Raw genomic sequence first — 13,036 nt, forward strand, 5'->3', positions numbered from 1 at the left:
ATGAGAAGATGGACATTAATTGAACCTACCATGGTAATCATCTCACAATATATGTAAATCAAACCGTCATGCTGTCCTTCTTAAACTTATACAGTGATGTATGTCAATTATTTCCAATAAAACTGGAGGGAAAAGATTTAAAAATAAAAGAGAAATGTTGCTCAATAAACATAATAATGAAGTATCTTTAAATCCTATCAGGACAAATAACTGGTGATTTATGTGACCACTTTATTGGAGTCTCAGTGTTGTTTCCAACTCTTCCAGTGGCTGCTTAATACTTGTAACTTGTTTTATACACTTCCAAGGAACATGGCTATTTCCGATGATCTCATTGCCTCTGATATGATGCAAAATCCCAAGTTAAAAAAATTATTTGGTGACTATGTCTGAAAATCCTGATAGTTAAGTAGTAGTGCTGGAAGAGAAAAAGTAGGATGGCAGGTTGAATGGGGGAAGAAGACACAAGGGAAAGCTTTTGTCTTCCTTAAGCAATTGCTTCCATCCACCCACCTTACTTACCTTTTAAAATTAGTTTTCCTGTTGAGAGAGTTGAGATGGCTGTAATGATTATTATCTCCACTTCTCTCTGGCTGTGTGAAATGATGACTAGATTGCTCAATATGTCTTTGTGTTAGATATTTTAACCCAAAATAGGAATAAATAAAATATGATCTATTTTTCACATATAATATGATATAGCTAATATAATAGATATAGCTAATATCTATTGAGGACTTACTATGCAAGATGCATTCTCTAAATGCTTTACATATAAATACATGCTATCTCATTTAATCCTCATGATAACCCTAAGGGATAGGTATGTACTTTTATTCTGCAGGTGAAGAAATGCAGGCAGAGAAAGTTAACTTAAGGTCACAAAGCTAGTAAGGGATAGAGCCAGGATTCTAAACCACATAATGTGACTGCAGAGACAATGCTCTTAGATTCTATTAAACACTCTCCTGCATTTATAAGACTGCTATAATACTGCTCTCATTATAGATTGAATACAGTATACTTAAAAACTCAAATGTATTTGCTACCTATTTCTAAATTGTTTTACCCTGAATAATTAGGTAAACAAACTTTTCATAAGAGCAAGACTATATTTTTTTAGATCTTTTTACATGTTGTTACACTGAAGATTGTCTTTGCCTGCCAATGAAAGAATTCAGAATATTGACTTCTTATAAAATCGGAAAATAACAATTTAGCTGTTATCTTACGAGCTCTAATAACTTCTAGTTTCTAATATTTTCAAAGCTATACTATTTGTCACTTATAGCCAGAGACATTCTAAATTGGAGCGTCCTTAGGGAGTAGGGAGTCTAGTCTCTGTTCAATTTCTGAACTTTCTTGAATTCATCTACTTAGGCCTGTTAAAGTTGTGTTTCAAAAGTTGTTACACCTACATATACCTAGACCACTAAAGGAGTCCTCTTTTTATCCACTGTAAGCAAGAAAGTTTCTTTAGGTTTTGTGTTATGCTCATTAATGATTAAGACACTAATAGATAACTGACATAGTGGAAGGGTAATCATTATATTTTGTTTCTCTCCTGTCAATTATTAGCTTGTTATTAGTCTGCACTTTCGTGTTATCACTAGTGACTGAGTCTGTTAAAATGCATGTGATCATATTATCAATGTCATTTATCCTTGATAAATGACATTCTTTCTTTCTTAAGTTTTTCTTTCTTTTTTTTTAATATGAAATTTATTGTCAAACTGGTTTCCATACAACACCCAGTGCTCATCCCAACAGGTGCCCTCCTCAATACCCATCACCCACCATCCCCTCCCTCCCACCCCCATCAACCCTCAGTTTGTTCTCAGTTTTTAACAGTCTCTTATGTTTTGGCTCCCTCCCTCTCTAACCTTTTTTTTTTTTCCTTCCCCTCCCCCATGGTCTTCTGTTAAGTTTCTCAGGATCCATATAAGAGTGAAAACATATGGTATCTGTCTTTCTCTGTATGGCTTATTTCACTTAGCATAACACTCTCCAGTTCCATCCACGTTGCTACAAAAGGCCATATTTCATTCTTTCTCATTGCCACGTAGTATTCCATTGTGTATATAAACCACAATTTCTTTACCCATTCATCAGTCGATGGATATTTAGGCTCTTTCCATAATTTGGCTATTGTTGAAAGTGCTGTTATAAACATTGGGGTACAAGTGCCCCTATGCATCAGCACTCCTGTATCCCCTGGGTAAATTCCTAGCAGTGCTATTGCTGGGTCCTAGGGTAGATCTATTTTTAATTTTTTGAGGAACCTCCACACTGTTTTCCAGAGCGGCTGCACCAGTTTGCATTCCCACCAACAGTGCAAGAGGGTTCCCGTTTCTCCACATCCTCTCCAGCATCTATAAGTCTCCTGATTTGTTCATTTTAGCCACTCTGACTGGCGTGAGGTGGTATCTGAGTATGGTTTTGATTTGTATTTCCCTGATGACGAGTGATGTTGAGCATCTTGTTATGTGCCTGTTGGCCATCTGGATGTCTTCTTTAGAGAAGTGTCTATTCATGTCTTCTGCCCATTTCTTCACTGGATTATTTGGTTTTGGGGTGTGGAGTTTTGTGGGTTCTTTATAGATTTTGGATACTGGCCCTTTGCCTGATATATCATTTGCAAATATCTTTCCCCATTCCGTCGGTTGCCTTTTAGTTTTCTTCATTGTTTCCTTGGCAGTGCAGAAGCTTTTCATCTTGATGAGGTCCCAATAGTTCATTTTTGCTTTTAATTCCCTTGCCTTTGGGGATGTGTCAAGTAAGAAATTGCTGTGGCTGAGGTCAGAGAGGTTTTTTCCTGCTTTCTTCTCTAGGGTTTTGATGATTTCCTGTCTCACATTCAGGTCCTTTATCCATTTTGAGTTTATTTTTGTGAATGGTGTAAGAAAGTGGTCTAGTTTCATCCTTCTGCATGTTGCTGTCCAGTTCTCCCAGCACCATTTGTTAAAGAGACTGTCTTTTTTTCCATTGGATATTCCTTCCTGCTTTGTCAAAGATTAGTTGGCCATACTTTTGTGGGTCTAATTCTCGGGTTTCTATTCTATTCCATTGGTCTATGTGTCTGTTTTTGTGCCAATACCATGCTGTCTTGATGATTACAGGTTTGTAGTAGAGGCTCAAGTCTGGGATTGTGATGCCTCCAGCTTTCGTCTTCTTCTTCAAAATTACTTTGGCTATTCGGGGTCTTTTGTGGTTCCATACAAATTTTAGGATTGCTTGTTCTAGCTTTGAGAAGAATGCTGGTGCAATTTGATTGGGATTGCATTGAATGTATAGAGAGCTTTGCAGTATTGACATTTTAACAATATTTATTCTTCCAATCCACTACTGAAAGAAAGTACTATTCCTATTTCTTCAAGGGAAGAACCGTTTAAAATATTTGTTTGTGAAAACTTAAATCATATCCGACAATCTTTTGTTGGGGTGTGCTGATCTTTTTTTTTTTCCTCCTAGGAAACAACTACGTAATTCACCGCAACAGCAGTGAAATTGAGATCAGCCGCGTGGCCAACCGGGTTCTAGACGAGTTGGTACGACCATTTCAAGAAATTCAGATTGATGACAATGAATATGCTTGTTTGAAGGCAATTGTATTTTTTGATCCAGGTTTGTTTTCAGATTTCCATTAAACAACAATTAAAATGAAAATTAACCATTATTTAATATTGGAATATTTTCTCTCACATTCTAGCAAGATGCGATCTCTTAGATTGCCCCTTTTCTTCCTTTCTTAGATGCAAAAGGGCTAAGCAACCCGGTAAAGATTAAGAACATGCGGTTCCAAGTGCAGCTCAGTTTGGAGGACTACATCAATGACAGGCAATATGACTCCCGGGGGAGGTTTGGAGAGCTGCTCTTGCTCCTGCCCACGCTGCAGAGCATCACCTGGCAAATGATTGAGCAAATACAATTCGTTAAACTTTTTGGGATGGTTAAAATTGACAACTTACTTCAGGAAATGTTACTGGGTGGTGAGTACATTTAAGAATTTATTATTTATTAGCATTGCAGTCTGTAATAGGTTGATCTGTTTGTTTGTTTATCTTCTTCCAAGTTTTTCTATTTTATTTTATTTATTTGAATTCAAGTTAGTTAGCATACATAGGTAGTATTGGTTTCTGGAGCAGAATCTATTTATTTTTTGTCTGTGACATAGTGGATTCATTTTTTTTTTTTTAACATTTAGAAAGTCTGCAAAACCCATTTGATGGAGACAAAAATACTTGAACATATTGAAATCCTCATTCTTACTAGTCTCTGCCGTCTTTGTCCCCCGCAGTTCTTCTTGCCTCAGTTTCTATCCTTTCAAATATGGTGAATAGAAATGGATTTTCTATTTTTAGGACTCCTAGGGGTGTATTATATTTTTCTATGCCATGACTCCTTTAAAAGCTCAAGGATACCAGCATTGCAACAGAACCTAAAAATATTTCTAGTAAATACCTTAAAACTAAACACTTTGCTCCTGAAATAATTAATTGACATAACACAATGAGAAGGGAAAAATGAGATTTCATTGCTGCAATAAATGTCAGGAATAAGTTAAGAAATCATTTATTTTGTGTTCTGATCTAAATTAAATTTCCTTGTAAAATCACTTTATTTTATTTTATTTTAGTTTTAGTTTTCTGGTGCTTAATGTGTTTCTAATGACATCTTTCTGAAATAAAAGTTGTTTATGCTATTAGTGTGATCCCAAATACTATAAACTTGAGGTAAGTGATTCTTGGAATTGCCTTAACAACAGGCAGCAAACCTAATGATTCCAGGAAACAGCACACAAGGTCCATTATTAATATACAACATAACATGATACAACATTAATCTAGCCAATGCACAGTGAAAGCTGACATTGTCCTTAATATGGCAGCAGTTCTATTAATTTATTTTTGAAATCCCAAAAAGCACTTTGCAAAAATAGCAATATTCCAGCTGTCAATCAAAGCATGTGTTGCAAGGTAAACTTGCTGTCGCTGATTAAATGTCACTAACGCAAGCATCTTTTTATCTTCTGTAGGTGCTTCCAATGACGCCAGCCATCTCCATCATCCAGTGCACCCACATTTGTCTCAAGATCCATTAACCGGACAAACTATACTTTTAGGTCCCATGTCAACACTGGTTCATACAGACCAGATCTGTAAGTATTTTGCCAACCATAATATTTTTTAAACTTAATTAAGAAAAAGTGGAATTTGGGGAAAGAATCTATCAGTACCCAGCAATAGCAAAATTTAGGCGCAGTTTCCTCTGTAGGACTCCACTGTGGGAGATTGTGATATTCAGCAAGTCCTTGTTCTCCTAGGGATCATGGGTTTGCTCCCTAAAATTGGATGTGAGTGCATAAAACAGAATGTACGGGCAGTCCTGGTTTGGCCTGGTAGTGCAGGGCTGTGAAAAGGACTGTGCAAGCCAGAAGCGTGCAAGGAAATCTTAATAATCAATAGGAAAATTATAGTTGATTGTGACCTTTAAAAATGTTTGCCGGGGTGGCTGGGTGGCTCAGTTGGTTAAGCATCAGACTCTTGATTTCAGCTCAGGTCACGATCTCATGGTTTGTGAGATCAAGCCCCATGTTGGACTCTGCACTGACAGCACGGAGCCTGATTGGGATCCTCTCTCTCCCTCTCTCTCTCTGTCCCTACCCTGTTCTCACGTGTGTGTGTGTGTGTGTGTGTGTGTGTGTGTGTGTGAGAGTGCTCATGCTTTTTCCCTTTTTCTCTCTATCTTAAAATAAACATTTAAAAATGAATAAATAAAAGTGTTTGCTGAAACATTAAGAACTCTCCTAACTACAGGTTGTAACTCTATAGTGAGGGTGAATAATAATAATCCTAATATCTATTTAAGACACTGTAATGTAAGCATTAGATACAATGAGAATTCACATGTTTTTGTTTGTTTGTTTGTTAAAAAATTATCAAGAAGGAGTGCCTGGATGGCTCAGTTGGTTAAGCGTCTGACTCTTGAGCCCCACGTCAGGCTCTGTACTGACAGCGTGAAGCCTGCTTGGGATTCTCCCTCTCCCTCTCTCTCTGCCCCTCCCCTTTTGTGTCCCCTCTTTCTCTCTCAGAATAAATTTAAAAAAAATTTTTTAAATCTGTAAAAAAATTATGAAGTATAGTTTCAACAGTGCGTCCTGCTTTCCTCTGTTCTAAATTGCAAGTGGAAGTGAGCATCTTTTCTATGCCTTGATGAATTTTACTCTTTTGGGAAGTTTGGATCAGCTTCCAAGATTTTTTTTTTTTAATTTTTTTTTTCAATGTTTATTTATTTTTGGGACAGAGAGAGACAGAGCATGAACTGGGGAGGGGCAGAGAGAGAGGGAGACACAGAATCTGAAACAGGCTCCAGGCTCTGAGCCATCAGCCCAGAGCCTGACGCGGGGCTCGAACTCCCGGACCACTAGATCGTGACCGGGCTGAAGTCGGACGCTTAACCGCTTAACCGACTGCGCCACCCAGGCGCCCCTTTCCAAGATTTTACCCTTCGCAATTTCCATGTCTGAAATATCTCTGAGAAATTATTTAATATGAAGTTTTTTCACTAATGTCCATCACTTTACCTTCACTAAGACCCAGAATGCAGATTTATTTTTATTGTTTTAATTTAAATTTCAGTTAACATACAGTGCAGTATTGGTTTCAGGAGTAGAATTCAGTAATTCCTCACTTACACACAAAACCCAGTGCTCATCACAAGTGCCCTTTTTAGTACCCATCACCCTTCTAGCCATCTCCCCACCCCCCATCAACCCTCAGTTTGTTCTCTATCATGAAGAGTCTCCTGTGATTTGTTTCCCTCTCTTCTCTTCCCCCCACCTTCCCATGTTATATGTTCATCTGTTTTGTTTCGTAAGCTCCACATATGAATGAAATCATATGGTATTTGTCTTTCTCTGATTGGCTTATTTCACTTAGCATAACACACTCTAGCTCCATCCACATTATTGCAAACAGCAAGATTTCACAGAATGCAGATTTAGAGACTCAAAGAGCAGCAGTGTCTGCATTCCCAGGGGAACTATTTCTTCTGCAGCTCCATCCATGTTCCATTCACTTCCTGCATTGTCACTTTTTGCTTCTTTTATTTTATTTTATTTTTTTGCCAATTCTGTTTTAATTGTCCATTTTTTTTTTTTTTTTTTTTTTTTTTTTTTGCAAAATGTCATGAGAATTTATCACTAGGAGATGAGGAGGTAACACAACTACACACTTAGTTGTCAGTACAGGAACTGAATAAAATATGTTCAGTGACATCCCAGACAGACTTAAAGATGTGATGTGATTGGTTACTGATCACAATACACATCTGTTACTGAGGTGATTCATGTAGACCGAAGAGTTAGCAGTGAAGTTTGTATTTATGCAGTTACTCACAGTTAATTGTGAGTTACCATGCTAAATGAAATTTGAGCCATGTTTTTGCCAGACTGGTGCTATTTATCCAAGCTGTAATAACTGAAATCCATGCATGTCAGATTTGTGCAAAGTGAGGGCCACTGGGAAAACACTTTGGAACTAAAATGATTACATAAATAGTAGGGGTTAGTAGCAAAGTTAATATGATAATATTGCAGATTTAACAAAAATTCTATTTTTCATAAACTACTCCAGAGATAAAAATCTGTATTTGACAAAATACCTGGGATTGTTTCTGAGTTTATACTTAGTATTCCCACATTTACCTTTGATCTATCTCCTCTTAACACTAAACCAGCTAACTCACTGAGATTCCTTGAGTTATTGTGATATAATTATTATGTGTGTCTGTATTACCTACTGAATTTACAGTAGCCCTCAGTAACTAATTACAGTGTGGCTTCATGGAAATGTTCAAACAAATGTGACAATTTAGTGAGTACCACCTGACTGCTACCTAGTGGTGTAGGGAAAGTGGAGGCCACAGAAATGGGTATTATCCCTGTTGCCTTTTAGATACAGCCCCTGGTAAACCTATGTGTAAATAGTGTCCGAAACACAAAGTTCTTTGACTACATGATAAAGGCAGAAATAAAATTGTTAAAACAACTCATATTATGGAAACAGAACTTGAAATGTGTTTGAAAGACATCAATTTGAGACCATCCTTGCAAAGCAAATGTTACCATGTTCCTTTCATAGTCAAGAGCAGACAGGGCAAGTCCAACGTCATCTCTCTTAGGGATTAGTTATTCATAAACCCAGAAAACAAAACACTTTAACAACATATTAAACATTATAGGCATTGGCTGGCAAGAACGTTTAACAATTCTGCTGGTGGTTGAATCTTGTACTTTTTAAATGTTAGTTTTCTAGTACTTTTAAAAGCATATTTGCTGACCCTAATCTATTTAAAATCACATCACATTTCTCATTTTTATTTTACCTCTTTCAACATAATATTTATGAGAATCCATTTGTAAAGGAAAAATTTCCTCTGTTAGCACCTATTTGGAATAGTTTATATTTTATGCAAAACAAAACATTACACACACACACAAAATAAATTTAAGTTCATGTGTATTTTCCTGGCCTTTTAGAGCAGGTCCTGGCAGTCTTAGATTCATCCCAAATATCCAGAAAAAAATTTGTAAAGGAAATATGGTTATTCTTTTGTTAATTAAACTGTATGTAAATATGTTGTTTCCAACCATATTTAATAATATAAAGTCAATATGTGAAAGATCAGGCAAAAAGGAAGTGTTCTTATTTTTGTATCAATTTTTAAAAGCTATTTTGAAAAAAAAGCTATACAGTTTGCAGTGCCTCAGGCTGATTATCAAACATTTTCTATTCGTTCTGTTAAATATGGAATTAAAATCAATGTGAATATTAAAATATTTCAAGTTTTAAAAAATTAAAAATCTAAGATAGCTCCCAGATTATTTTATAATATAGTAAAAGTTTGCAATAGGAGGAAATACTCTTCTAGACAATGAAGTATTCACACTGTAACTTCTTTTTTCAATTACTTGGGCTTGCTTTTTGATGAGGAAGGGATGAGTGAGCTCAACTGTAATAGAATAATTTTGAAGCAAAATGCCAGTATTTTTCAGATGTTTTTAATTCCGATATAGGTTTCAAAGCACTTGCAAAATGTCTTAACTTTTTATGTCGTCTATTATGTTTGAGTCAGTGGAATCCAAACCAAATATATTTTATGTGCATTTTTCATTGTAAAAATTGTACAGTTGTTTTCAAAGATTTGAAAAAACAAACAACAACCTGGCATTCTGTTCATACTCTTCATTAACTTTTTTTCTGCTGGGTTTGCGAGAATCAAATGCTCATAAATGCTATTAAGAAAGACAGTACATGACTGTTGAGTGACTATGAAGAAGTTTAAGCATCTCTATTCCGTTTGGATGCTATCTGGGAGGGAGGAGGGCAGTGCAACTCCAATAGCACCTCAGTGAGCTCATAACGGATTAGATAATCATACTTTATATTTGATCTTCATATATATGATAATATCTCCAAAGTGGAATAATGCACATGGGTGTCATGCAGGGCTTACTAGGCCGGGCCAAGGTGACTGTCACCATCACATCCAATTCTCTGATTCTTTTTTAGCAACTCCTGAGACCCCACTCCCTTCCCCACCACAAGGCTCTGGACAAGAACAGTACAAAATAGCCGCAAACCAAGCTTCAGTGATTTCACACCAGCCTCTCTCCAAACAAAAGCAATTGTGAGAATATGTTTACTCCTGAATGGCACTGCGTAAATGTGAAAACTTGTTGGTCTTAAAATAACTCAGGATAGTACTTTTGGCAAACTCTTAGCCAAGGCTTCTTCATGGTGCTGTTGTAAGATGGTATCCTCTTTTCTTGTTTATATGCTCATTTTGTTTGTTGTTGCTATTGTTTAAAACTTTCAGATGCAAATAATGTATATCTGAGTTTCAATATGTTTGTATAGTATATTTTTCCAACTTCCCTTGCACTGCTCTGGAACCAGTTGAATCCTATGTACTACTTTCATTTGTTGTCTCGATATTAATTTAAATCTGTAAATAATTGCTTCATTGTGATGTGATGCAGAACTGAGTGTTCTTTTGTGACTAAGAATGGTAGGTAGATCAGCAATTCCAGATCAGTGTAAAATGAACCATTTTTTTTTTATCAATTTCAAACTTGCAAGTTAGAAAAATAAAGCAGTTGCTATAAAATAGGAAATATTTATTTGAAGAATCACTTGTGGATATCCAGTGGCTAAGAAGCATCTTTCTGGCCCACAGTTAAATACACCTCTATCTTAAGCTTAGAAAATTATAGTCATGCCGAGGCTGACTGGCTATTCCTTGTAATCCTGCCTATATTTGAAGATGTATTTTAACATAAAACATGTTTGTTTTACCAATCAAGATACAGGATAAATGGTAAAAAAGGAAACCCTTAACACAGTGGCTCGACCAAGAGAAACCCTGCCTTCTCTCTCCTAAAACAATCTGGTAGTCATCCATTGACTTGAATTTTAGCATATGCCTGCCTCTAGTTCCCAGGGACCCTGCAAGAGCAGTCTTTAGGTGATAAGCTTTGTGCCAACTAAAACGGCACCACTCTGGGAGGCTGATATTGGGAGACAAAATGGCCATTGTCACACACACAGTGTCTCACTTAATCCTCACGGCAACCCCGTAAGAGAGGTATTATTGTCTTTCACTTATAAATGAAGAAACCTATTGCTTGGAGGGTTGAAGTACATAACTGAAGTTTGTAAACCTGAAGAGCAGGACAGCCACCTTGACGCCCAGATCTGCTAGACTCTAAGGAGAATAAATCTGGTGTGGAATGAAAAATGTGAGCTTCTTACTATGGTTTTTAAATATATGCAGTTGATGTGATGACTGAATCCTGCCCATCTTGTTACCTGTAACACATATTTACATGTAATCAATGAGTGTAAATTTGTTGCAGCATGAATAAGAAACCACTGTTGTCACTTTAATGTCTTCCCCCCAAAACAAAAAACAAAAAAACAAGACAAAAACACAAAACAAAACCTTAAAACAAATTAAAGGAAATAAAAGACATACCAGATAGGTTATGATGAAAACACAAATGCAAATCACTGGCTCAGAGGATTTTCAAAAATCCAGTGGACTGAGGAGTACAGTTCATTGGAGCCCTATTTGATATCATCTAAAGCTGAAGTGTATTTGAAAACAATGCATGATGGGCCACCTCAAGAAATAGTGATCTCCCTCACTCTCTTTCTCTATCACACACACACACACACACACACACACACACACAGAAGCAAGGAAATATCACTGAGTAATTATGAGTGATACAAAAAATAGTGTCCCAACTTGTAAGAGACTAAATTAACTGATTTTTACAGAATCTCTCAAAATTTCTAAGATTTCATAACCCCCATTTACCCTACGAATAAAAAAGTTTCTGTTAATATTAACTAACTTATTCAGTGTAGAAAAATGGTTAATTGGAAGCTATAATGGATTTAATAAAATCAAAATTCCTTCAGTAGCTGGTACCTGAAAACTGTAAAATATATCTTTGAGAGTGAGTGAGGGAAGAGGAAAGTTTACTTCACTCTTATTTTTTGGAAATTTACTCTAGCGTCTCAATTTCATGTATAAGAATGCTTTTGATCTTTATAAATAACAAATACTTTTGTAGGTTTCTGTTTTACTTGTTGTGCTGTTCTTTTAGTAGATATTAAAAAAATTCATTTTTAGTGAACCCTTTAACTTATCTGCATATATTTACTAAACAGCTTTGTTTTAGAAATTATTGCTAACGATTTTGTTTTAATAACTATGGTCAGGGAATTTTTAATATAATATTTTTGTATACTTAACTGCCAAAAATGCTGGACAAAGAGGAACTGAAGTTTTCAGTGTATTTTCAAAATATTGATAATGAAACTTATTGCTTTTATATAGCACAAAACTTTTTCAGGTGGTAAATATGAATAATTTATTGTGAAATAATGATTCATTTTATAAATGTAAAATTATTTTTATAAATTTTATTGTTGAAAATCAAAACTTACTAAATTTTTAAGTGTAAATTATAGTGAGATTAAGATATTTCTAAACTGTGATATGTTGTTTCACTGAACTTTCTAAATAAAAATTGAGAAAAAAAACTGAAGTAGGGTGCTTCATTATTGTTTAAAATGATTTTGTACTTTTAGAGATATGGATAATATATTTTATATGGACATTTAATTAAATTCATATATAGTTCACTAATACTGGTCTTCAGAGGCCAGAGCAAAATTAATTAGCACATCTCCAAATAATCATAGAATTGGCTACTGATTGAAGGGAGAATCCTCACATTTGAGCTTTATGATGTAGTTATTCTTTAAAGTTTTGTGATAGTGATTAAAATAAATGAGCTAGCTTGGCTTAAACGTTGTATCCATATACTCTGGCAATACATTTTTAACCTAGATGTTTTAATTGCCATTGTCCTGTGTTCACATTTAATTGCCTACCATGTTTTAAAATATGAAAGCATGTAATTTTTATATCTTTGTGGATAATACAAGAAATATACTCTAATTTAATAGAGAAAGAAGAATTCTTGCTCTAGGCCACAGGAAGATTGCAACCTAGAATAAAGATAAAACATTGCATGTATTAGTAATAAGGTTTATTTTACTCTATAGTCAAGTGCAATTTGACATCCATTTCAACCTGGGCATTTGAGCTGATCTTTTTATGTCACTTCCTTCCCTCCAAGATTTCACTAACTGCCCAGAGAAAGACTTTTTAAAAAATAAGAACCATCTATACATTTCCTGAAATTAAATTTTAATTTTAAACTAAATTAAAATTTTTTTTTCTGCAAAATATAAGGCAGATGACATCAGAGTAAAAGAAATGCAGACTTGTCCATGATTAACCATGAGTATAATCGTGCTGCTGTGAAAGTGATATGAAATTCCACAAATAGAGCCCTCTAAATCTTCAGGGCCACCAGAGTGGCTCAGTTGGTTGAGTGTGCGACTCTTGATTTCAGCTCAGGTCATGATCCCAGGGTCTTGGGAGCAAGCCCTCC

At 35.5% G+C, this 13,036-nt stretch overlaps 1 protein-coding gene across 1 annotated transcript in view; it reads left to right on the forward strand.

Moving 5' to 3' along the window:
* The window catches only part of HNF4G (hepatocyte nuclear factor 4 gamma), a 29,385-nt gene extending 18,021 nt beyond the window's left edge, over positions 1 to 11,364 (forward strand). Inside the window, exons 7-10 of the mRNA XM_043601228.1 lie at positions 3,472 to 3,624; positions 3,753 to 3,989; positions 5,036 to 5,158; positions 9,573 to 11,364. Of these exons, the coding sequence (XP_043457163.1) occupies positions 3,472 to 3,624; positions 3,753 to 3,989; positions 5,036 to 5,158; positions 9,573 to 9,694 (635 nt within the window). The 3' untranslated portion in view covers positions 9,695 to 11,364. The remainder of the gene's footprint in view (positions 1 to 3,471; positions 3,625 to 3,752; positions 3,990 to 5,035; positions 5,159 to 9,572) is intronic.
* Positions 11,365 to 13,036: the final 1,672 nt, after the last annotated feature.

This window comes from Prionailurus bengalensis, chromosome F2 (assembly GCF_016509475.1).
Source record: "Prionailurus bengalensis isolate Pbe53 chromosome F2, Fcat_Pben_1.1_paternal_pri, whole genome shotgun sequence".
NCBI classification, from domain to species: Eukaryota; Metazoa; Chordata; class Mammalia; order Carnivora; family Felidae; genus Prionailurus; species Prionailurus bengalensis.